The sequence below is a fragment of the Rhinichthys klamathensis genome, unplaced genomic scaffold (assembly GCF_029890125.1).
Source record: "Rhinichthys klamathensis goyatoka isolate OS25496 unplaced genomic scaffold, OSU_Roscu_1.1 h1tg000310l_1, whole genome shotgun sequence".
NCBI lineage: Eukaryota > Metazoa > Chordata > Actinopteri > Cypriniformes > Leuciscidae > Rhinichthys > Rhinichthys klamathensis.
The window spans coordinates 1,302,034-1,328,563 of record NW_026606828.1 but is presented as its reverse complement, the minus strand read 5'-3'; the positions used below and the strand labels follow the sequence as shown (position 1 = coordinate 1,328,563).

General features: G+C 37.5%; 1 protein-coding gene across 3 annotated transcripts; it reads right to left on the bottom strand.

The window, feature by feature from the left end:
* Positions 1–327: 327 nt before the first annotated feature.
* Positions 328–25,883, bottom strand: csk (C-terminal Src kinase). 3 transcript variants are annotated; one of them, XM_056270968.1, is made up of 14 exons: positions 25,730–25,883; positions 25,400–25,604; positions 14,548–14,660; positions 14,300–14,413; positions 10,621–10,733; positions 8,561–8,780; positions 3,361–3,454; positions 3,162–3,227; positions 2,465–2,564; positions 2,257–2,347; positions 2,046–2,119; positions 1,758–1,953; positions 1,576–1,662; positions 328–610 (listed from the first exon to the last, which is right to left on the bottom strand). In XM_056270968.1, exons 3-14 carry the CDS (start codon positions 14,560–14,562, stop codon positions 428–430), a joined length of 1,353 nt encoding a protein of 450 aa, XP_056126943.1. In that variant the 5' UTR covers positions 14,563–14,660; positions 25,400–25,604; positions 25,730–25,883; the 3' UTR covers positions 328–427. The 3 variants fall into 3 exon arrangements, with proteins under 3 accessions (XP_056126943.1, XP_056126942.1, XP_056126944.1); XM_056270967.1 differs by having other exon boundaries at positions 25,400–25,869; XM_056270969.1 differs by lacking the exons at positions 25,400–25,604; positions 25,730–25,883 and adding an exon at positions 14,844–14,951.
* Between the last annotated feature and the right edge of the window lie 647 nt (positions 25,884–26,530).

The window sequence follows — 26,530 nt, the reverse complement described above, 5'->3', positions numbered from 1 at the left end:
GTACAAGATTTAGCAAAAAAACCTGCCTTATGGGTGCCAATTATCATTTCTCATGATCATTTTATTTTTTTTGTTTAGTTTTATGGACAGATTTTGTAATAAAACTGATTTTTCTCCTTTTTTTGGCAGAAAGTACTATATGCTAATCAAAAGTCTGTAATGAGGGAGTGTATGAGGATGAATCAGAGGAGGCTGAAGATCTTATGAATCAAAAAGAGGTGAGTTGGTGTAGAGAAGGCCAGCCTCCCCAAAATTAAGAAAATCAAGCCATGAAAACAATGCAAAGAAAAAACAAGTATGCGCTTGCAAAAGAAATTTCTGCTGAAGTTTTTAAAGTCCACTGCTTTAGGAGTAGATTTTGGTCAGATTGTATGAGAATGGTCCCATGGAGGTCTTCCTCCGGTGTTTTTCCTTTAGTTTTTGTCTTTTATCGGTACAGCTCATTGGTTATGATATCTTGAAGTTTCTCTTTCAGTTCTCTGAAGCTGGGCCGCACCACAGGGTCCAGAGTCCAGCACTGCTTCATGATGTCATACACCACGACCGGGCAGACGTCGGGGGCGTCCATCTTATAACCCTTCTCTACACGCGGGACAACTTCCTTCAGAGGCTGTGAGAAGACAGGACGAAGGACACCATGACTTAGGAAGATTGTGCTTAAGTAGACAACAGTGTCCTCTACTGGTAGAATTTACCTGGACACTAAAATACTAAGAATCAGATATACATTGTTAAAATATAAAATTAAAATATAAATAGCATTACTAAATTATGATGGCATAAATAATATCTAAAATATAAAAAAATATGTACATTTAGATCATTTTTTTAATTAAAACTACATTTTTTAGATTATGTTAATTGAATTTAATTATTAATAGAAAAACTGTAGTAATAAGAATAATAATAAGAATTAAAAATATATAAATTAAATAATATATTATATAATTGAATAATATTGTGATAATATTATGACAATTGTATTTTTATTGGTCATGTTTCTGTTCATTATAGTGTTTATTGATATAATACTAATAGTATTCTTCTTTTATTAATAGTATCTAAAAAAAAAAAAAAAAAAAAAAAAAGTTTTTATTGGTCATGTTTCTCCTTGGAGGTGACCAATTATAGCTTTAGATTAAACAAGTATTGATTTTTATATCCCAAGTTATTTTATTTTAAATTATATTATTATTATATATTGATATAATGCTAATAGTATTCTAATAATAGTATATATTTTTTTTAAAACCATTGTATTTTCATTGGTCATGTTTCTGCTATGAAGTGACTTAAAATAAATAGGGTATTATAATTCATATATAACTTAAATTAGATCATTAAAATAAAATAATAAAATATATAGAAATAACAAATACACTTTTTATTGGTCATTTTTCTACTTTGAGGTGACAATTAAGATAAAAATGTATTGATAATAATATCCTATTTATTTTAGTAGTTTTAATGCAAATTAGATCAATAATAACAACAACACATTGATTTATCAAAAAAATAAATAAAAACTACAAATATATTTTTTATTTGTCGTGTTTCTGGTTTGAAGTGACTTACAATTCTTGGATATGGTACCCTGCCAAAGGAATAGATCTCCCACAGTAAGATGCCATAGCTCCATACATCTGACTTAGTGGAAAACTTCTGTTTCCGACAGAAAGGTAGAAAATAAAAAGATTAGAGGACGTGACCTCTTGCATGTCTCCATTTAAACATTAAACCAAAAGCAGACAACACACCTTCTCTCGTAAGGCCTCAGGTGAAGTCCACTTAACCGGGAGTTTGGCTGTATCTTGAGATGAGGACGCTTCCTTGGTGAGGCCAAAGTCGCTGACTTTTGCTATGTTGTCTTCTGACACTAGAACATTACGAGCCGCCAGATCCCTGTGCACGAAGTTACTGGCCTCGAGATATTCCATCGCCTTGCAGACATCCCTAAAATATTAATCAACAAGAAAAATTCAAGAAAACATTCTGAAAATGTAAAAACTGAAGATATACTTAATTCATTTTATAATTAAACTTACATTGAGAAATTGATCAATCGATCTCCACCAATAACAGTACGTCCTCTGGAGCGCAGATAGTCCACTAGACTACCCTGAAGAAAGAAATGAAGACATCAATAATAATACTTTAAGAACGTTATTTCTCAAAATATACTTTTCTATGCCTAAACGACAAGATTAAATGCATAAGTCCAGTTGTTCTCAGTGATAACAGGTTGGAGTCACTGACCTTGGCCATATACTCAGTGACAATGAAGAGGCTGCCCTTCTCTTCCACAATCACTCCCAGCAACTGTACCAAGTTATTATGCCGTAACTGCCTGTAACAGTCAACATCAAAATTGATATTTAAATATATGTAGATATACAAAGCCTTTTTATTTTTATTCTCTGGAATATTTGATTCTGATTGGTCAATCGGGGGGGGGGGGACATACGTCATGACTGAAGCCTCTGCAACAAAGGCCTGCGCTGTCGCGTCATTTTTGATACATTTCACAGCTACTTTCTTGCCTCTGTAGTCTCCAACCATCACATCTAAAAATCAAAAAGAGCATATTTATGTATTATTGACTGCCTGTATAGTTCATGGTACTGTTAATTTATTTATGTTTATTTTCATAAGCAGTGTTGTGGGTAACGCATTACAAGTAACGCGACTTACGTAATCAGATTACTTTCAACTAGTAAAGTAACTCATCACTTTTTAAATTTACAACAAAATATCGGAGTTACTTTTTCAAGTAATGCAGATTACTTTGTTTTCCCATTTATTGACTGACAGCTCTCCTGTCCCCATGTCAAAGAAATCTGAAGGTGCAGATGCGTTGTGCGCGCTGTGTGAACATGATGGTTATTGTGGTTCTAGACTAAACGTGAGCAGGCATTTACTCATCACACTTGAACAAAAGCAGATTTTAGTATTCCTCAAAATGAAAATAATAATAATAATAATAAATGAAAAAACAACAGTGAAATGCAAACTCAGAATATTACGCAAACCTGCAATAAATGTTAAATAAAGCAAATATACTTTATGCATTTAATCTCACTTTATTAACCAAATTAATTTAGATCCACTGAACTAGATGTGGTTTCTAATCACAAAAAAGCATCCCATTAGCACATTCGTACCTCCAAACTCTCCCTTGCCAATGGTCTGATTAAGCTTTAGTTCTTTTCTATTCAGAGCCCAGCCACCTGTGGGGAAGGAAGATTCATGAACTTAAAAATACCTTTCATAAAACACACTTTGAAGCCATGCAGCAATTTAAACCTGTATAAATGTAGCAAATGCAGGTGTGAATATGAATACAGTCAAGAAGTCTCTTACTCCTAGAGAACTCATCCTGGGCCGCCACAGTCCCCTCCATGAGTTTAGGTTTGATAAGTCTGGTACAGAGTCCATCTGCATCTTTAGTGTAGTGCTGTCACACACACACACACACACACACACACACACACACACACACACACACACACACACACACACACACACACACACACACACACTGCTCATTTACAAAAAAGTAACATGGCAGTATAATAATAAAATATGCATATTAGCTGATAATACCATGCTACATTACATTTAAACAAATGAACACTTTACTGAATTATGCAAAACTATATGCAAATAAATGGACATTATATACAACTGAAAAAGTAAAATGAGCCTCGAATGTGCTGTTTAAATGGACAATGACTCATGAAATACGTAACGTTTTACAAATATTTTCTTTCTTCCAATAAGCACATGCAACGCGGTAAATTTTGATGGCCAGCAGAGCGCGCTGTTGTACATGTATGCGCTATTGAGTCAGACTCATGCGTTTCCTTTTCCTCTCCTCAGAGAAACAAGTCCACACAGGCGAGAACATTCTTATCATTTCAGTGCTGAAATGCGTGTTTGTGATTCCATATGTCTGGACGCTATAATCGTGTGGCCAGACGACGACGAGATAATATTGTTACATGATGAAACTGCATCAATTGAGCAGTTGAAATGATCTGGAACCTGCGCTCGTTTCCTCTTTGTCACTTCCTCGTTATCAACTGTTCCAGGAACTGGAGCGAGCGGGCGTGCGCGCGCCGTTCTTATCCACGCACGCGCTCAAAATAACAACACATTTGCATGACTAGACTGTAAGTTAACAAACACTTCAGTGATTCTTGGATACAAAAATAACCGTTTACTATTTTAGTAAATCCTTCAGAAATCATTATAATAAGCTGATTTGCTGCTCAAGAAACATTTCCTATCATTATCAATGTTGAAAAAAGTTGTGCAGCTCAATATTTATGTGGAAACCATGATGGATTTCTTTTTTCAGGATACTTTTAGATGAATAGAAAGTTCAAAAGAACAGTATTTATGTGAAATGGATATCTTTTGCAACATTATAAATCTCTTTACTGTCACTTTTGATCAATTTAATGCATCCTTTCTGAATAGAAGTATTAATTTAATAAAGTTAACTGGTCAGACCCAGAGCTGTAATGTGATAAACCCAAATGAGCGACAACAAACACTAATGGATAAACAACAGTGGACACAGTATCAGTTTGAGGCTTTTATTGCCTATATCTCCACTGGTTTATGAGGAATGTTATCGAGTAGATTGTGGGAGGAATATCTTCTCTAGTAGTCTAATCACTATGAACATAAAGCCTTATTGTATACTCTGTTTAAGCAAAACTGTTCAGCTGAGGCTATAAGGGTGGGAGAAAGAGAGAGTGACTGTAGCCAAAATTACACTAAAGAATGCGTGGAATTCCATAATAGAAAGGGTGAGGAAAGACTTGAGGAACCCATAGAGCCTCTGCTCTGACCACTAAAGCCACCCAGACCCCAATCTAGAATAACCAGACCAGAACCATTATCAACACTTAACTGAGAACGGATGACTGGTTACTCACACAGACCGACTCTAATAAAGCCAATGACCAGTGGAATAAAAAAAGATATGTAAAATTATACAAATTACATCTATGTAAATCAGCCCTTTTTAAGGCTTTCTTTTCATTAGTGGTGCTTGCTAACTAAGGCTTTGTGCTACAGACTTGAATGTTACCTCAAATGATGAAGCTTGTCTGAGAAGACGTGTGCAATTGCTATTTAAAGCAAACAGATAATGGCCACAAAATTCCTTCAACTTTTTTCTTTCGACTAGTGCCAATAAGCAACCACCTCAAACAACCTATGATATGCAAAGAAACACTAAAACCTATTAGAACATCTTAAGCCTAGTTCACACTACATGATTTTAAAACGTCGGGCTGAACTGTGCGGTTCACACTACATGACTTGCTCTCTGTGAAATCAGGAGTGTTCAAGTTGTTGAGCTGTTCACACCACACGACACAACGTTACGTGATTGATCCGCAACAGGAGGTAACGCACTACACGAGTTGACAACAACTCTGTCACCCAACGATTCTATCTTGTCTACAAACCACGTTTTGTCACGAAAAATCACGCGATAAAACGAACCGGAAATGACGCGAAACAGCACGCGAGCCAATACCCGGTGACCTCAACCCATGCCTTGCTCTGATTGGCTGTAGGCTCATCATAACATCACGTGAGTTTGAGTCGTGCGACAGCTCTGGATATCTAGCATGCTAGATATTTTTCTGGGCTCGGCGACGCGTCTGCGAGCGTCTTTGATGCGTTGTTGGCTCTTTCATACTAACAGATTGGCGAGCGTCCATCACCCGCTAATCCCCCGCGATTTGCACGCGATAACACCCTGACCTGTCGGCGAGCTCAACGCTTGCAAATCGGGCTTAAAATCATGTAGTGTGAACTAGGCTTTAGCAAGCACACAGCAACACTCTGGCAACCACCAATAACAAGCTTGTATTTGTAACAAGCTGGCATCCAAATATCCCTAGTAGTAATTGATCAAGAAATGACTATGGTTTGATTAATATATCAAAGTAACATTGCATTACAGCAGATGATACCATCACTATACCATAGCACTGCTTCGTTAAACTTTGACATACAACTAGAATAAACCCCTTTCCATTAAAACATTTCCATTAAGACACTTGTTAAGCAGTGTCACTTTCTTCAACACAGCCTAGACTGAACCTTTGACCTTAAAGCACAAGGTGTGCGTGTAAAAAAATTGTTTCCTGGAGTCTATCATAAATGCTTGCTTCATCTCTGTGCCCAGTGCATCTGATGTGGACTGACTTCCTGTTAGGGCTATTTTTGGCTTTGTGTGTGTGTGTGTGTGTGTGTGTGTGTGTGTGTGTGGCGATCAATTTGAAAATGTTGACAGAGGCGATGAAAGGACTCACAGGAAGAAGCTTGATAGTTTCACAACCCGCTGGGCTGACTCTGGAATGTGTTTTGCGCTTTAATTTATACATATATATATATATATATGTAAATAAAAGCGCAAAACACATTCCAGAATCAGCCCAACGGGTTGTGAAACTATCAGGACTGCACATTTATATATGAAATATATATATATATTAGTGCTGGGCAAGTTAACGCGTTATTATCGCGTTAACGCATTTATTAATTAATGCCGACAATTTTTTTTATCGCGCGTTAACGCAGTTTTTTTTATTATTATTATTTTGAAAGTCCGTTGCTCACTGGCTCTGAATACACATAGCCCTACAGTCAAACCATGATCACAGGAGGGGTGGGATGTTGGTCAGCCAGCAAATAACCCACCCAAACAAGCGGTGGAGAGGCTTTGGCAGGTTCTCTCAGGTGAACAGAAAGGGAGACAGCGCTCCGCGAGTGAATGACAGGCGCTCTATGGATAGTAACCATGGCAACGGCTTCTGTGCGCTACGCAGCTGTAGTCTTTTTAACTTAAATTAAAATTAAACATAACTTTACCTGATAGGTCTGCGTTTAGTTTAGCGGGGATGCTCTGCCATGTGAATTCCCTCCTGTTGATGTCCTGATAACAATTTAGATTCTGGAAACTCACAAACAGCGAGCCGAGGATCAGTCTCTCTTCCAATGATTTGTGCTGCGCGTCGTGTACAAAAAGTGAGATAATTCCACTTCGGCAACGCGCGGGCGCGTGCGTGAGGCGAGCATGACCGCAACAGTTTCACAGGAACGCACCCGCTTGTCGCTGCACCTGTGCTCGACCACTTCACCTCACTCTAGGCTGATTTATAATTCTGTGTCGGACCTACGCGGAGCCTCTACGCTATAGACTACGCGTTGGTTTTCATTATATATCTGCGTCGTTGTCCGCGTTGACGCGCAATTACACATGCAGAGGGAGAGTGTGAAACCCGGGGAGCGGTTCTAGCAATCACAGCGCTTGCGGTACGCGTACGCGCGCTACAGAGCTACGGCGTGAGTTCGACGCAGAAGTATAAATTGGGCTTTACCTCTGTTTAATGTAATCTTACGTGGGAAACCATGGCATGCCATGACCAAACCTAAGCTGCTATCAGAGAAGTAACGTTGGTCGACTTATATCTGTAGTACTGATCATGACCCTTTTAGACTGTTTCTGCTGCTCCCTGATACAATATACCTGTTCAGAAAAAGAAAAAGAAAACTGGACTCTTTTTAACAAGCTAGCTAAAAAGTAATGCCCTGGCAGTGGCAAATAGCTTTGTTTAAATATTTGATTTGATTACATTAATGTTTAGGTTGAGATTTACAAGAAATATTTTATTGTGTAAAGGGAATACTGCTGGTATAAAAGCACCTTATTTGTTTATGCAAACCTGCAAGTTGCAAGTTTTTGCAAACCACATGTTATTGCACTTTTGTAGCAGTACATTTAAATCAAAAGTGCGCAATACAGTACTTTAGAATTCATTATTCAATTTTGCGCGTAACAATGCGATTAATCGCGATTAATCGCAAGAAAATCATGCGATTAATCGCGATTAAATTTTTTACTCGTTGCCCAGCACTAATATATATATATATATATAGATAGATAGATAGATAGATAGAAATCCATCACATTTTACCAAACATCCATAAGACCCTAAATTAGTTATGCCAGTTATGTGAATATACAACCAGGGACTCTTTAAGGCAAGTCATTTCACTCGGCGGCCATCTTTGAAATGCCTCACTGGCAGCCGATTCAGTCACGCAAGTACAACTCCTATCTCTTTGAATGGGGAAACATCAAATTCTCCAAAGTTGTTCACCAACCTTACGATTACATTTTACATTTGAAACAACTAATGAAATCTGACAACAATGGTCTCATAAATTGTGTTTCTAATGACTCATGACAAAAAAAAAAAAACCCCAGCATTTTTCAGGCAGGGCCAGCAAATGCACATGTGCAGTCCTAAGCTTACGTCTCAGAACAGAGTGTGTTTTTATTGCAACCGGAGCTGCAGTGACACAATGACTTTGCCAATTAGCCATTGATTCTTTTATAAGGCATGACTTATGCCTCCGCCATATTCCCATTGCACTTTCTCCTATCCAAAGTAATATGAGTGCACTAGGTTTGTATATCTAAACTGTTTTTAGGCTAATCTGAAGCTTAAACCAAGCCAGCAACCCTCACCTCCATGAGCTGCATGAGGTTTTCAAAGTACTCCTCCTCATCGATGGACAGTTTGCCGTTGTGGTAGATGATGCGGTAATGCTCCACCTTGCCGTCGCAGCTGACACACAGGGTGTAGTCGCCGGGGTAGTTGGTGCTCTCGCGCACCAGGAAGAGGCCTGTCTCTGGGGGGTAGAGAAGCCCCTCGGCCTGCTCGCGCGTGATCTTTCCATGGAACCATCTGAGTGACCACAGATAAAGGACATGTGTTTGTTATGTGCATCACTGAGAAGTGATATCAATATATATTTTGTGTTGTCTGACAAAGAAGAATCGTTTTTCTTTTTAGTCAGTTAATAAAGTTTATAAAGTCTAAAGTGCAGAAATCTCAGCACTAAAAGTATACACAATTGCATATTTGCAAATGAATGACTCGAGTCTGATCTTTTAATGGATCATTCAAAAAGATCCATGAACCCAAAAGTTATTGTTTTGAATCAGTCTTGCACTTTGAATTTGGAACAGATAATCTGTTAAAAAAAGAGCTTTGTTGTATTAAATAGTATTTTACTGTAAAAAAAAAAAAAAGTATATTTTTTTTAAAGGGGTGCTATAATGCCCCTTTTTACAATATGTAGAATAAATCTCTGTTGTCCCCAGAGTGTGTATGTGAAGTTTTAGCTCAAAATACCTCACAGATAACTTTGTACAGCATGTTGAAATTGTCCCTTTTGGAGAGTCAGTAAAAACACGTTGTTTCGTGTGTGTCCCTTTAAATGCAAATTAACTACTGCTCCCAGCACAGAGGGCGGAGTTTCAACAGCTTGTGTGTGTGTGTGTGTGTGTGTGTGTGTGTGTGTGTGTGTGTGTGTGTGTGTGTGTGTGTGTGAGAGAGAGAGACTGAACTGAATAATATGAGAAATACAAATTATATTTTTAATTTGAAATTATGACCAATTGGTTGTGATCTTCCTCATTTGAAAGTCACTTAATAAAAGCATTTGCTAAATGAATGAATGAAGTCCAATTCACAAAATAATGACTCTTAGGAGTTGGTTCTTTAATGAATTAGTCAAGAATAACTCATAAACAAGCGAGTTAACACTTAACCAAAATAGTGTTGATGTACTGGTATTTTACTTTAAAAACACTAAAATGTGTCACAAAAAATAGTATTGTTTTGCATGTACTTAGGACCAACTATGGAGAGAATTCAGTAAGAAACACTGATTCAGACACATAATATTGTTCAGAGGACTGAGAAAAGGAAGCTAAATTACAGGCTTCCAAAAGCAGCGCTGGCCTTGCCTGGCCCTTCTGTGGCTTCCCTGGCATGACAAACATCCAATCTGCATCTCCCAATTACCCACACATATACATACACACCATCGAAAATAAACCAAAGCTGTGCACTTACCAAAGACTAGACAACCAAAAAACAAAAACAAAACTTTAAAAAAATCTGCTACCATCACAATCAGCTAAAGCCAAACTCATCCAAATCTAAACCTTCCATTACACATTGTTAAAAGCAGACATCCAGATCCCATACATCAGGTTAAGATTCAATTGATGCTGCAAGCAAGTTTGTCTTGCTATGGTAAATAAAATTGAGAAATCTACATCATTATATCCATTGTTCTCTCTCTCTCTCTCTCTCTCTCAAAGCAGTCAGTAATTGAAGAATATCACATGCTCTCTTACAACCGAACTCTTATCATGATGCATGTCTCTGGCTTTTGCATATCAGATGCCAAGAGATGGACTTTTTCCATTGGCCTGAGTGGTGCCATTTGTATAACTTTCTGATTTCTCCTTCCATTTTAAACAGCTGGCCGATTCAAATGAGTCTTTGGATTATTGTGGTGGACCGGAAAGCAGGAAGAAATTTGTGTATAATTACAGATATAGTAGGTGATCTGTGATGATATCAGTGATACATGCTAAATATAGCGTGCTAGTGTTTGTATGCATGAAACTCACACAAACACTCTTTCTTATTTGTATATCAATGAGAATCAGTGCTGACAAAACAATCTCGTAAAATAAAAAAAAAACACGCGAATGAACTGTGTACTTACGGCATTAGGCTCAGTTTACCGCCAGACTTCACTCCTTCTCTCTTCTGAACATAGTTTGCTGGTATGGTACCCTCTCGTCCTGCCGAGTTTTTTGCTTTGTACCAGTTTGGATCCTGGAATGCAGGGGTGGTAAAAGTACTCAAAAGTTATACTTGAGTAAAAGTATATATACCTAAATAAAAAATTACTCCAGTAAAAGTAGAAAGTCCTCCATTCTAACATCACTTGAGTAAAAGTACAAAAGTATCTGATTTTAAACGTACTTAAGTACCGAAAGTAAAAAGTAAATATTCAAATTAACTGTAAATATCAATAATTAGGCAGATCAATTGTTTTGGGAGTGATATGAAATGTTTTATTTGAACAAATGATAAGATTAGATACTGCAATTAAGAATTTGTTAGCTAGCTGTTTACAAGGCATGTTTCAATATGAAATCACCTAGCTAACAATAGTAACATTAAAGCAACACTAAAGAACTTTTCCTCTGCGGTCCCCCTTCAGGTTCGAAGCGGCATTGTCCGTTACCGCTGTCGTAAATAATTTAGCCTACCACAGCCTACTGTCGCACGCATGCTCGCTGTTTATCCACTGTTTATCCAGCACCGGCTTTAGAGTGAATGATGTCCAATTGTAACGCTTGCCATAAAGCAAGTCAAATTTGTAGTTTTCTTATGTCTCATTCGAACTACAGAAACACGACCCGATCTGGCAAACTTATATAGTGTGGTTCTAGCAGATATAGGACCACAAAGCTAAGGCAGAAGTGCCTTTCACCCTGTTACGACTTGATGAACCGCTGAAACGATTTTGTAAACATTATTTTAAGGTAAAAAATCTTTTTTAGTGTTGCTTTAACGTCAACTCACCTCAATATGTTTTCTCAGATTTGAGGGTGAAGTTTTGAATGCTGAAATTTAATTCACCCGTGGCAGGCGAAGAAGACATTTCAGCCGATATTAATCTCCCTTGACTTCAGTGAAATCGAACATATCATTGATATATGGCCATGGGGTGATCCCTGTCGGAAATCTTGGGATCATTGCTGGCAGCGAGAGCTGCACCTTCAGCGGTTTCTGCGGTCAATGGCGAACTGACTGCTATGTGAGCGCATGGCAAAGAGCTTCCGCGTTCTTTTTTTAAAAAGAAAACAAGTTTTTCATTGGTTTGGAAAGCCAGTGTAATAAATACTTGGAGCGGGCATGGGGAAATGTATTGGAGTAAAAAGTAAACTTTGTCCTTAAAATTGTAGTGGAGTAAAAGTGAAAGTAGATGCAAATAAAACATACTCAAGTAAAGTACAGATCCCCGAAAAAAATACTTAAGTAAAGTAACGAAGTATTTTTACTTCATTACTTACCACCACTGAAGCAACAACAAACTCATCTTAAATGTATTAATTAAATAATTTATATTTCACCTTAATGCTGTTCCAAACTCGTATAGCGTCACTTCTTACGTGGAACACAAATAGAGATATTTAGCAGAATGTTCGTGCTGGACTTTTCTATACAGTGAAAATTAATTTAGGCAAAAACTGACTTAAATTTCAGTTTGATCTCCACACACAGCTATCATATGGCACATTTATGATATGTTTATGCCATTTTGGGACCTTGGAAGCCACTGGTTCATGTTCACTTTCAATATTTGGCAAAAATATCATGAACATTCTGCTGAACTTCTTTTTTGCTGAGTATTTTATGTTGAGCATTCTTTTAAAACACACATACGGTAGTTGGCAAAATTTTCCTAACAGTTTTTGACATTAATAATCATAAGAAATGTTTCTTGAACATCAAATCATATATTTTTGTGAGCGGACATCAACAGTTCAAATGATTTCAGTCATCATTTACTCACACTCATGTCATTCCAAAACTGTATAATTTCTAGTAGAACATAAAAAGATATTTTGAAGAATTTTTCAACTTTCAAAAGTTAATGGGATCAAAAGCAAAAAAAACTGGACCTGCTTGAAAAAAACAACAACAACAAAAACATAGGAATGCACCGACTATAGATTGGCCAATAAATCTAAATCCATATTTTGATATATATTTTTTATAGCCTGATTACAAAAACAAAATGCTCACCATTAAAAACCAATGTCTCAAAAACTTAAATCAAATACAACACAGTAGCTTATAGTGAACCCGTGTAAAATTCCTTAACTTTTAAAATTCATTTTACACTTTGATGGCCAAATCTCTTGATCAAAAAATAAAATAAAAATCGATTGCCTTACAATGAAATAAAATAATGCCTAAATAATACATACAAACAAGTCATTGGACAACACGTAGGCTATAAAGAATAAAAATGCATGTGCCATGGATAAATACAATGAAATAGCCACTGCACGGACAATAATGAAATTATTTTAAACCATATTGTTGATGATAATCAACTAAATAATCAAATAAAAGTGCTAATTTCTGGGGAAAAAACCCCCAGCTAAAATGAATATTACTGTTTCAAATATCATTGCTGTTTGAGCCGCTAGCGCCGAAGGATGAATGAAAATCGGGAAATTGTCAAAATCATAGTTATTAATGTTGTGCATAGCTGTTTGAGCAGCATGCGCTGAAGCTAAAGATGATCACTGGTAAACTGGAGTGCTATGCTAGCGGTTTAATAAACTCACCTATATGAGATTAATATTACAATAATAATATTACAACCAATGCTGGGTAGATTACTTACAAATTGTAGTTACTGATTCCAGATGACATGACAAAAATGTAAGTTAGTAATGTAAATCTACTTATTTAAGGTATTCTGACTACTTTTTAGATTAAGTCGTTTATCACATTGATTTGAATAGGATCATCTTGTACAATATTGGTATAAAAGTACAAAGAGAAGGAAAATATATTCTGTTCTTTATCATCAACAACATGAAGTGCATTAAATATTATATTACGTCATTACAATACATCCAGCACGTTCCCCATGGGGTTCCTGATGGAACTGCAGGGGTTCGTTAGTTTAATGAAAAGCTCATTTAAAAAAAAAAAACTTTTACCAGCAACATCAGAGAACCATGAACTTCATTTTATTATTATTATTGACTTCATTTTATTATTGACCTAACTTATTAACTTAAAATCTAAGGGCTCACTTCAAGTAAATATGTTAGGTCAAAGAGGTTTAGCAGACAAAAACAAAAACTTAAAAGACAGTAATACATGGTTAAATGACTCACTGAGTGATAATTTAAATAATAATTAATGTTCATGAGGAGCTGATTAGATATGCAATGTTGCAGTGTTAAGAAAACACTTAAAAGTGAAATGATTTCTGTAAATCCAGTGATAAAATGCTGTGGGTCTGTTTTTAGTGACTGGCTCATGCCTAGTGGCTGGACTGCGTGTACAATTCCACAAACCTGGAAGACCTTCTGAACTTATATAAGCACTAGACTTTTATAGAAAGGAAATATTTAAAATATAACAAGGAAGATAACATTAAAAATGACCATATATCGGCCGATACCGATATGGTGGCAGAAATATCGTGCATCCAAAATGAGACATTTTTTCAAAACATCTCTCTTTTAAAATTTCTGTGTTCTGAAGAAGAAATAAAGTCATACAGTTCTGGAACAACATGACAGTGAGTAAATTATGAACTCTTTAAATACATGTTATTCTAACAATCCTTTTCAGAACGTTACCTTAGTTACTCCAATTATAGTAAGGACATCTCCTTTGCTCATAGGCAAGTCCTGGTCTGCCGTTCCAGGGAAGTTGTACCTGGCCACACACTCGGTGCCCGGAGGCCAGATTGTCTAGTAAAAAAAAATATATACACAAGTAAATGAAAAATATCAGGACAAGCCCTTGATGTCCAAACTACAACAAAATAAACCCCATCCCTAATTCTCATTATATCCTGATGGCAACACTTTAAGGTTTGTGTTACCTCAAAGGTAGACATATCCGAGGGAAATCGTCCTCTCACAGTCAACCCGTTTCAGCCGGTAACATCAGAGCTGAGCCTGAGGCGTACAGCTGTAGCCAGAACTGGCCAAAAACCTGGTGAGAAAGCACATTGATTCATTATTGGAATTAAAGAAAAACACATTGCTATTTCCAAACAATTAAATAATCACTGAACAAACAATCACGTCAATGCTAAATCCTAAAAAGTTGTTTTTAGTAAGATACACGTAGAGAAAATTAACTCAAATTTAAACAATGCCTCAAAATTAGACCTACCGAGCATGTCAGCAAACACAGTTTAGCAGCAAATACAGTTCAAGCACACACACTTTCAAAGGGGAAGTGGCGGCTGTAGATTTTCCGATGCCTCAGACAGGAAGAAGAGCTGAGCAGCCTTGCAAAAAGCCTGTCCAAGCGTTACTTTTACGTTTTCTGCTATTTTCCTGGGTCATTCATTTATTTTTTCAGTATATACACTTTTGGAGACCGATGCTGTTATTTACATTTATAAAATGTGAAATTAAAATTTAAAACTAAATTACATTACTATTATTGTGGTACAGCCCATTTCAAATAAAGCTGCTCCCAAAAATAAATCAAACTATGTTTGGTCGATTTACATGTCAGTCAGATTCTTCTAGGCCACAATGTGGATAAGACCGTTTACTCAAAGATCTGTGACGTTAACATCAGGTTAAATAAAGCAGTGCTGTTTCACAGATAAAAAGATATTACTATGGGGGAAAAAAATAACTCGCACCACAGCTTGAGAATTGAGAACACCAGAAAACAGAAATGAGAAGTAAAAAAACAAAAAACTTTTCACTTTCGTGGTGATGAGTAACATGTATCTCAAAGTTGTTATCGCTCTTTTTCCACTATAACAAGTGTAGGGAGAAGAAACTTTTGAACTGAACTCGATGACACATGCGAGTCTGCAATCGTCATTTAAAACTCTCATGGGAACAAATTAGCAGGCAGTTAGGGAAATAAACTGCATCTGGAATCAGAAACCAAATGTACCTGAAGTATTTCTGTATCTCTACATTCAAAGTGAACAACTGAACAGTTGGTTGGAGGCGGAAATCTAACCAGTTATCTACTCTAAAACAGAAAAGCAGACAGAGATTTAAAAGTCGAGACGAAACGGCATTCACAACACGTTTTACTTATGTAATGTAATGTATTTCTGAGCGAAACAGCATATAAAAAAAAAGAAAAAAAAGAGGGCCTTTATTTCATTCATCAAGAAAGTCAAATAAGAAAGTAATATACCCCATAAGTGGGTCACAAGATTGTTATGAGTGAGTCGTGCACTGTGTAGTCGTAAAAAAACGACAACCATAACAAAAAACATTTCAAATGCGAGTGTACAACAACGCATGTGCGAGTGACTTGAGCGCTTGAAAACAAAATCCACTAGACAGTGCGCACGCGCCGAGCGCGTCTTTCCACGCTCACGGCCAAAGGAGCATAGCCTACTTTGAAAGTCTTGCGCACTCAACTTGTTCGCGAGATGGAGCGAAACGTGGGAAATAAAGTATACCCGGGCCTTAAGCATAAAGCCATGTGGTGTAATTTTTCTAACATTATTTTCATAACTTGTTACTAAATACAAAGTCTCTCACCTCAGAAAAATAAACTTTACAGTACGGTCAGATGTTATAGGCTACTGTGTTCGTAGCGTGCCGTTCGCAAATGAGGCACGCGCTGTATATCAATGAAATTATGAGCATGTAACGTCATAGTTACGTTGTCAATTAGTAAGTCACCAAAAAGTACCAATAAATTATTGTATTTACCATGGTTACTGTAGTTTCTGCAATCTTAACCCAAAATACCACTTGATTTTCACTTTGTGCTATTTTTGATGACAGTGGCTCATACCAATCTTCTAATTTTAATGTATTTAAAAAAAAATAGTTTGGGACTACTTTTTAATAGCCTTACCTTATATTCTTTACTCCGTGTTAGTGATATTCTTACAATGTACCGTATGCGTGTTACGTAAAGTGTGTGTGTGTTTGTAAACCATTTTTGAGACGGCTTGAAATACATTTAAGGTAGTGCATGTTTGTTTTGATCCTGTTGGCAGTTACTCATGACAGTTTCCTATAATTCTTTGCGTGTAACTGTAAATTCACACTGGTTCAATCCTCCCACCTTATTTTCACAAGAAGTGCAGTGCATGCGGCACATTTGTGAACCAGATATGATTATGACACCGAGCGCCCTGACCTCATTAATATATCAACCAACACTGACTGCCACTCTGTTCAATGCAAAGTAGCTCTGGCATGAAAGCTGCAGCAAGCCCCATGCACAACATGAAGTCACTTCCTGTCTGAGCTGCAGAGACTGAAACGGTCTTCCTGTATTGGCACACAGGCATTGGTGTGTGATGAGCACTATGGGTTGAGGAGTGCTGGCTAGAGCAGCAGACGGCAAAAGGGGCGCCAACAGCAGTGCAATCCACAGAAGCCCTTACAGTGAGGATATAACACACTTCCCTCTAAAAACACTGTCTTCCCCTGCTGCTCTGACCAACCTAATTTTATACTCGCCGCTAACAGGAATAACATGAATTATGTAAAGACAGGAAACTGATTGTCGTTGTAGTGGCTCGCCATTTCGAACATGTCCAATTTTGTCTTTATGGTTATTTTTCAAATGCAACAATGCACTGAACTGTCCAATAAAAAAAAAATGCCACAAGTGGTCTGCGATAAATAGCAGGAAGACATTTTGTTTCAATTGTACTAACCGCCGCTCTTTACCACAGTTGTCAAGTAAAGCAACAAGCTATTAATATCACACTCTCACAATGCCACTTGTTTGTTTGGCACTTGAAGCAACCTGTACTTCTGTAAGACATTTTATTAGTGTGGTTTGCCAAGGCATGCATCACTATTACTATCAGATGTACTTGTGTTAAACATCTGAACAACCCCCTTAACCTCAAGTAACTGGTGCATAACACAACCTTAAATCATACTTTTGCCTGATGGATGTTCCCAAAACACACTAGCAGTAGCAACCCTATAGAAATATAAATGATATGCTAACCCTGTGAACAGGCTCTGAGAAAGAATGTGAAGTGATGGATATCTCCGGCTTGCAATTAAAAATTTGACTACGGCACTGACACCAAGTTCACATTCACCTCAAACAACCTTAAATGGCAGGAACACAAGAAATGCAGTCATGTGAAAGCACCTAAAGATGATGCAGAAAGACAGATAAAGCAGGATACTGCCAACTCTAAACAATATCCAACCACAAAAATGGCTCATCTAGAAAACAAGAAGCTGACATTTAAAGAGGAATGCATTCACCAATCAAAATCAATGAGGCTTTTCTGTGATCAGCAACAATTTCGGGGTGTGCTTTGGCAAATCCCGTGTTACAAATGATATCATTGTTTAGGGATTGCATCAGCAGGGCTACGCCTTGCACAAGAGAACTTTTCATTCCTCGAGTATCTAAAAACTTGCAGCAGACTGGCATTGAATCCAGTCAACTCTGGTGGCTCAAATATGACAGGGACTGCAGAAGTTTCCAGAGGGTATGATGGACAACCAAAGCCTTTCCTTTTATTCACAGACTTCAACAAAAGCATCTTTGTATGCCAGAAGTGGATACTTCAACCCGGTTCCATCCAGACTTGGTCTAATGGACATCGACTTTTTAAGGGCAACACAAGTATCCTTAAGAATCTTACATAAGCATCTGATGAAGGTGACGAGTGACTTGAACAAGACTCTGACAAACCAAAAAATTCGACACCAAGTAATATTCCATTGCTTTTCCAGTTTTCCAGACCCACTTTTTCCCTCATATTTTCAATTTTTTTTTAACGATCATGTTTATCTTAATCAGCCCTGCAGAATATTAAAGCCAAACTCCTTTGAATTTGATTTATGCTGTCATGTTCAAAGTAAAGCACGTGTGAGACTCAGTAGGGGAGGCATGACAGTTGCCTTCAGGCGACACGAGGAACCAGGAAACCAGCTTCAATGAGAGAGAACAGAGACGTGATGTGCCCGGAGATAGAGCGGATTCCAGTCTAGCAGCCTTTCATCCCTTAAACCCATCTACTTCACATCCTTTAACAAAACATCTGATCCCTAAGTTACAACCATGCACAAATACCACTACGGGTCAGCGAATTACCTTACTCGAATGTTTGGATGCTCTTCGATTCTCCCTTTCAACCTCAAATAGGGCATCTTTCAACATGTTAATTTTAATGAGTACAGTCAGTGTGTTTCAGGAGGGCCGCTGAGATATGCGCTCTATTTTTAGATCCGTTATGAAGTGCTAATGTGTCAGTGTGTTACCATGAACATTTTAGAGGGAAATGCTCAATATCAAGCATTCATTTGCATATTCGTCTTGATGCACGCCTGCTCTTCAAGATTCTTCAGAAAGTCTTTGCTCAACAAAAGGCTTTAGTCTGTAGTTATAATATGGATAAAGGGCAGTTACATTACAGTGCTAGCACAAACAAAAAAAATGGAGTATTTGAACTCTCTTATTTTAACTTTTGTCATTAAAATAGGTTAGTGTTTTTGATGATGATTTAAATGAGCAAAGTTCAAAAACGCATCCAAGCATGCGTACTAGCTTATTGCTACATCATCAAATAATTTCTATTATTTAACAATAAAACAAAGATGCATATGAAAAACACTTTTCAGGTAGGTTTAGGTTTTAGGTATAGCAATAAAGTAATCAAATGTAAAAAATAGGCCATCCTTTATTAAATCTACATTAAAGGGATATTCTGTCATTTACTCGCCCTCAAGTTGTTCCAAACCTGTATGCGTTTCTTTCTTCGGTTGAACACAAAGGACGATATTTTGAAGAATGTTGGTAACCAAACAGTTGATGGTAGCCATTGAGTTCCATAGTATGGGGGAAAAAACTATGGATGTCAATCATCAACTGTTTGGTTAATGAGATTTTTCAAAAGCTCTTCCTTTGTGTTCAACAGAAGAAAGAAACTCATACAGGTTTGGAACAACTTGAGGGTGAATAAATGACAGAATTTCCAGTTTTGGGTGAACTATCCATTTAATCCTTACTAAAGTTAGTAAAGCTATTAAATCAAGAGTAGGGAGCCATTTTTGTCTTTTGTTGTTTGATTAACAACATTAAAACACAGACAGCAGCAGGAATATTAGGCTATGTCATTTTAAGAGCTGCATGAATATTGTTACACTATGTGTCAACGTTTTACGTTCATTTAAGATATAACCGACTATGTAACAAGGATACTCGCCAAGAAGACTGGGCATTTTGATAGAATAGTGTATGAATAAGACGAAGTCTCTAAAAATCAGTATTTGTGTTCGGTCTACAACGCAGCTTTGGGTGTGTGTGCACACGAAACCTCTCACACAGCGAGTAGGAACAGAGTTCTCTTGAGTCTTCTTGCACTTGAATATTTAAATTCGCAAGGCTTAAAAACAGGTGCAAAGGATAAACTTTCATGAAGATAAAGCACTGGCCTGTTCAGGACAGTGACAGTTCCGCCAATTGTCCCACTTGAGCGTCGTTCACGCTGGGCCTGGGCAGTATTGTCGAAACCCTGTTGTATGTTGTACAGATTCCATTTTGTTTTAGCAAGTATTTAATAATTTTACCCAGAGAAAAACATTGGATTATGCAAGAGACTAGGAATGCACAATATATCGGCCACCATATTGGTATCGGTGATTATTTTCATTATTTTGAAATGATTTCCTTCAGCTGAGACACATCAGATACGCACTGTTCGCCATGATGGTTTTGAATTGCTTGAAGTATTAATGGAATCAATTCAAAAAAGGAAAATACAGTTAAGTGCAACATGTGCAGTGCAAGTCATAGGATACATAAAATTATGATGAGAACATTATAATTCGTGTGCTTGGGTCATGTCTTTTAATGTTGAGACTTTTATTTTTGTAACCAGGCTCTCAAAGTATATAAAAATTGTGATTTATCAGCTAATCTATCGGTTATCGGCTTTTAAATATAAAGAATTGTCCAAAATTGTCATATCGGTGCATACCTACAACAGACATTTCCTTCACGCAGTTAATTAATAAACCAACGTTTTGTTATATCTACCTTTTTCAGACTATAACAACCAAAACCAATATGCAGATGGTTTTAAATTGATAAAAAAAAAAATCAGCCAATAAACATCAGCTGCTGAAACATTGGTGCATATTCAAGGTTACACCACCTTGGTACTATTTTTGTAAAGGCATTGTTATTGTACTGCTGAATGTGTGTGGGAAGATGAAGAAAAGCAGCATTATGGAATGTGAATTTCTTAACTTTTACTATCAGTGCACTGGGGCAAGACTCAACAGGTTGAGAGATTCTGAACTCAGGTATTCTGCTCACCACACCCCCCACAAATATATTCAGCTCATAACCTAACAATACAAATGTTGTGATATTTTTTTAGAAGCTGATAAGAGCACACACACACACACACACACACGTCTCATCTTCTAAATTTAAAAAAGATTGAACTTTAGTTGTATAGTATACCTTCATATTAGAGCACATATTAATAATTTATACTTAATTGAAATAACCAGGGACATGGACGGGGGGTGTGGCTCAGTGGCCCTCTGCCCTCATAATTATATATTCAAGTAGGATACATGTTATTTTAGTAATAATCATCACTTCCACTTCCGATTACACAGTAACAACAACAACACCAAGATGTTATGGGAGGTTCTTCATACTTCATCACCAAGAAATGCATGTCATTAATATTCATGTGCAAAATTCCTCTGCCTTCCTATGAAGGCCTCAGGGAAACACAGTGTAGGGGCTGATACAGAGAGAATAATCCTTTTCCTTCTGAAATATTAAATATGATAGAACATGAATTTTGCTTTAGGTTAAAAAAAACATCCAAATTATTTCCTAAAATATATAAATATTATTTTTTATTCCTTAAACCTTAAAATTATATGAACTTGGAAAAGTGAGATTACAGCACACTCAAATGGCAATTCATAACTAGTTTAAGTTTCGTATGATCTGCTGACGCCCCACTGACAGTTAGGTTTAGAGGTGGACCTTCATGGTTCATTTAAAAAAAATATTCACCTCGTAAAATAGTTACGTTTGGAGATAATCACAAATGCAAATACAGCAAAACCAAAAACAACCCCAGTAAAATGAGGGTCACACAGGGCGTATATCATTAGCCTTCATAATCATTCCCAGTTATTTCCTTCTGTTCTGTTACCACAAGGCCTATTAAGTTCCACACCAGCCAGCGTCATGGCAGGGAGCGTCTCACACCAGCTTGACCCTGCAAACTATCTCCCCTCTGGGCAGAGCTGCTCCTACAGCTCCCTTTGATGCTTAATTACATCTACCGACAAGCCACTGTGACAGTATAAGCTCTACAACCAAACACACATCTATAATGACTTCAATTTAGGTTGGATCCTCAAACAGAAGACTTGTGAAGTTATATGGACTACATTTATAGTCAGTTTTGCAGCTGGACAGTGTTTGGCCCCGGCAAAGAAATTTGACAGATCAGGACAGTAACGAGCGATATCAGTATCACGTTTCCGACTCTGTAAGGAAGTGCTGAGATGTATTTTAGAATAATGAAATCGCATATGTCTGTAAAAACGAATGCTGTTGGCAAAATGTGCAGAAAAGCAATGTTCTCGCACACAAGTCGAGCTGTACACAACAAAATGCCTTTCTAGGCAAGTGAAAAGCACAGCAGTTTTGCAGCAGCGAAAACCCCATTGTAAATGACAGAGCCATCGTTCAGAAATACAGAAAAGACAAGTCTGACTACAAGATGCAGTGAAGCCTGACTGAGGAGCTCTTACAGGTGTGAATTAAAGGAACTAAACAGGAAGTGCAGTTGATGCTCTTCAAAGAGGGACTCTGCATTTAACGGGCATCTGTGCGACAACATCCTTGATGTGATTTTAAACACTGAAGAATGAACCAAAGAGGGCAGAAACAGTGTACAATATACACAGACAGACAGACAGGCATATGATGATGGTAAGAGCGACATTCTAGAACGACTGCCCGGTTAAAAGAACAGTTCTATCAAAAAAAAAAAAAAATCTGTTATTAATTAAAACCTGTATGACTTTTTTCTGTGGAATGTAAAAGGGATTTTTTTTGAAGAAGAAGAAGAATATAATGGGAACTGGGGCTGTCAAGACCCAAAAAGGATACAAAAGCACCATAAAAATAGTCCATAGAGACTTCGGTACTATATTCGAAGTCTTATGACTTTTTGTGGGAGGATGCACTGAAATCTGAATCATCATTTACTTAAAATATTCCCATCCACTGCAGATAAAAAAAAAAAAAAACTATTAGACACTGCTGTTAATAAAAAAGCTGTGTTATTTTAGTATAAAAATGGAGATTCTATTATAGTTTTTATTAATATTTTGTTTTGTATTAGTTTTTATGTTTTTTCATTTTCATTTTAGTTAAAGTTTTAGTAATTTTTTTGTGTGTTCTTGTCAACTTTAAGTCTTTTTTTTTTTTTTTTTATATCTATATAGTTTTTAATTTGTTATTTTAGTACATCCAAGTTAACCTAACTGAAAATGGGACATTTTGCCTTGGCAACTAGCTGAAATAAAAAAATAAAAAATAAAAATTCAAGTTATGAAAATGTTTTTGCTGGGTTTCTTTCAACCCATGTTTGAGTCAAATATGGACAAACCAAACTGTTGGGTTTAAACATTTTATTAAAAAATGTAAACCAACGGTTAGGGTTGTCCATATTTGGCAAAAACATGGGTTGAACACAACCCAGCATTTCTTAGAGTGTAGTTTTAGTTTCAGACAGTTAAAGTCCCTGTAAAGTCAAAATTAAGTATGTGTTTTGAGTTTGTCACACCACAGAAAAATTTGTTATTAGTCACCCAGCCAAATTTGAATGATAAAAAAAGTCAGCAAGTACATAAAATAAGCTATCAAAATCTTGAAAAAATGAGCAGTAATCTCTGCTCTCAAACGCTGGGGGCGTGTCCGCTGGCTGCGCTGAAACCACGCCCACTCGCGGGAAAGCTGCCGTCGACTCGCCACACTCAACTCTACAGCCGGAATGGATGCTCGCACGGTGGGCACGCACTGCCGATGATGGCACCAGTTGTCGGCGCGACGGGAGGATGAAGGCTGAGGCGGGAGTCGGTTCGGCCCCATTCACCAGTAACAACGGATTATCAGTGAATCCCAGACAGTTATCTCCGATGAAAGTTTATAAAACTATCCCGTGTAAAATGATCACTTACAGAGGCGGGTTTTGGCGGTGATCCTCAGCTCTCCATCAAGGTGGCTCTTCACAAAATTAATCCACGTCTTCTTGATGTAATCGTTTTTCGGAAATTTAAACAAGGACACCGATCTGTTTTGTACGTGATCCGGTGATCGCATCCAGGTAGTACGCATTTCCGTGACGAAGGCATAGCTAGTAGCTAGCAATCTGTAGGCTGTGTTACTAATAGTACTGACAGTAACTCGCGATTGAGCGGCACACTGATGTGAATGTGCTCTATAATATTGTTAGGAGCGGCCAGCCTCAGGGGCTCCAGTGCGTCATCAAGTAGGGGCGTGTCCAGGAGCTCAAGGGCTCCAGTGCGTCATCGAGCCCTGTTTTAGCCCCGCCCATAAAATCCGTAAAATAGCAATGGTGAAAAACTGTTTAACGGTCTAACTCCACAATTCAGTACTTCACAGTTCACAGTCTTTGTAATATGTTTTAGCAATACATTTCTAACATTTATAAAGTGTTTAGAATTTTTTTTCGAAATTGCCTTTACAGGGACTTTAACTAACCCTGGTAAATAAGGCACACAACTACCAATATCGACACACCATTTTTTTTAGCCCATTTCAGAGCTTCACCGGTGACCACTGGGATATTGTGCACTGCATGTATGAACTGTTTATATGACACTCTTACTTTTTGTCATAACTTTGACATAGCCAGTCCTCATTCACTTTCACTATGGGATAAATTAAAAATTAAATAAAAAATAATAATAAACAAACAGAGAAATTAAAGTTTAAGAAAAAAACATGACAGTGATCATTTTCATTATTTGGGGAACTGTTCCTTTAAAATCTGCACTTTAGAGGGAGGAAGTGACCTTTGGATTTCGACCTTTATATATCCAACTCATTAATATTAATGACGGCAAAAACACACTGAAGCCTTTCTGTTATGATTTGAATAACTGCCCTTTTAGCATTGGGAATTTTTTTCTCGTTTAAATATCATGTAAACATTCTAGGTTTTGGATACAAACGGCGTCCCTTAACAGCTCAAAGATTATGAGTGTCCGCAACCAAAACCCCAGTTCAATTATTTACAGACCAGACCCACATTCAGATGTTGTTATTAAACATTCAAAGAACCATGACAACATCACAATCCCAGAATGATGCTGATGGGGAACAGCACTGCTGGTCCAATCAGGACTGGAAAGGAGACAATGCATCTCAAACTGGGATTAGTCCATTATGCCATCCTGCACCCAATGCATTCTGGCGACCAAACTAGGCTGTATAATGCCATTTACACGCATGATTTATTTAAGATGATTAAATAAACACGATGTACCATCAAAGACACGTTGTCTCATGCAGCAGCCTCAAGTGGCTCTTATTTAGACAGCTGTGAAACAGACCCATCGCATTCAGATTCAAAAACACAATGCGCCCATTCTTCGACATGCAGAGGGTTGCAAGAAAAACGGAAAGCAGAAAGGTGGCAAGATCAAGCCATTACACAGGCGTAATAAAATACATAACTGTACCTATGCGTTCCCTAGATGATCAGCCCTTGGTGTCCAAATGCCTTAAAGTTAGAGATGTTTTAGGCTTGTCCACTTAGTCCATGTGTGGGTCAACTTCTGATCAACAGAAGATACAGACGTGGTCATTCACACATTCAGCAAAACAGATCTTCCAGAGAGCTTTCCTCAACATCAATGCAGAGCAGACAAAAGATGATCGGCTCGTCTGTGCATACAAATACACCCCCAAAAACCGTTAAGACAGCGGCGGTTGTATGCGCTTCAAACAGCGCGTGTAAGAAACCAAACGGTTAAGCCAAAAAAGCACAAATGTGGCGGCGTATTACTGACCAGAGTAGTCGATAAACTGAAAGCCGCCTGAAGCGAGCAGTTTTTAAGCGTTACGGAAGCGCAGCACACCCAAGGGCTACAGCTGTCTTTAACACACAGGCCCTAGAAAAGGAAACGCACTTCTTCAGACAGCCCCGTGAATAGTGCGCATGCGTCGCACCGCTGCGCGAATTCTACTACGGCGAAGGCTTGGCTCATGAATATTAATCACGTGACGAGACGTGATTGGCTGAAAGGCAGACGTTGGTAGCCCGCTAGCGAATTAACGACCGGTACTATGATAATCGTTAATATTAACGAGGTTGCATAACTGGACGCTGCAGGAAGGTTACCAAGTAGCGTCAGCATGACCTAATTAATATTCATAATCTAGGCCCTTTCCGTGGTAGGATTCGTATTTTCGCATTCGGAGACAGGAGCGACAGCACGCGCTTTTAAAGAGAATTGCAGCCATTAAAACATTCACATGTGATATTTTACCCAAGTAAGTAGGTCGTATTGTAATTTTCATGGTGTTTTGTAAGGTGGAAAGAGATTAAAACAATTGCAAATAATACAACGAGAGCCACAAAGCGTTTTTTTTTCCATTCTCTTTATTTATTCAGTCCTTAAACTTCAAAAGTTGACAGTATTAAGCAAGGTTTCCAGTGATATCAGAATTATGCGGAACAGAGTCACTAACTCACAATTAATGGTAATGATGTTTTTGTCTAAACCAGTTTACCGAGTTGTGTTGCCTTATACAACAGGTGCAGAGATAAATGATAAAATTATGCAATGCTAACAACCTTGATCTCATAC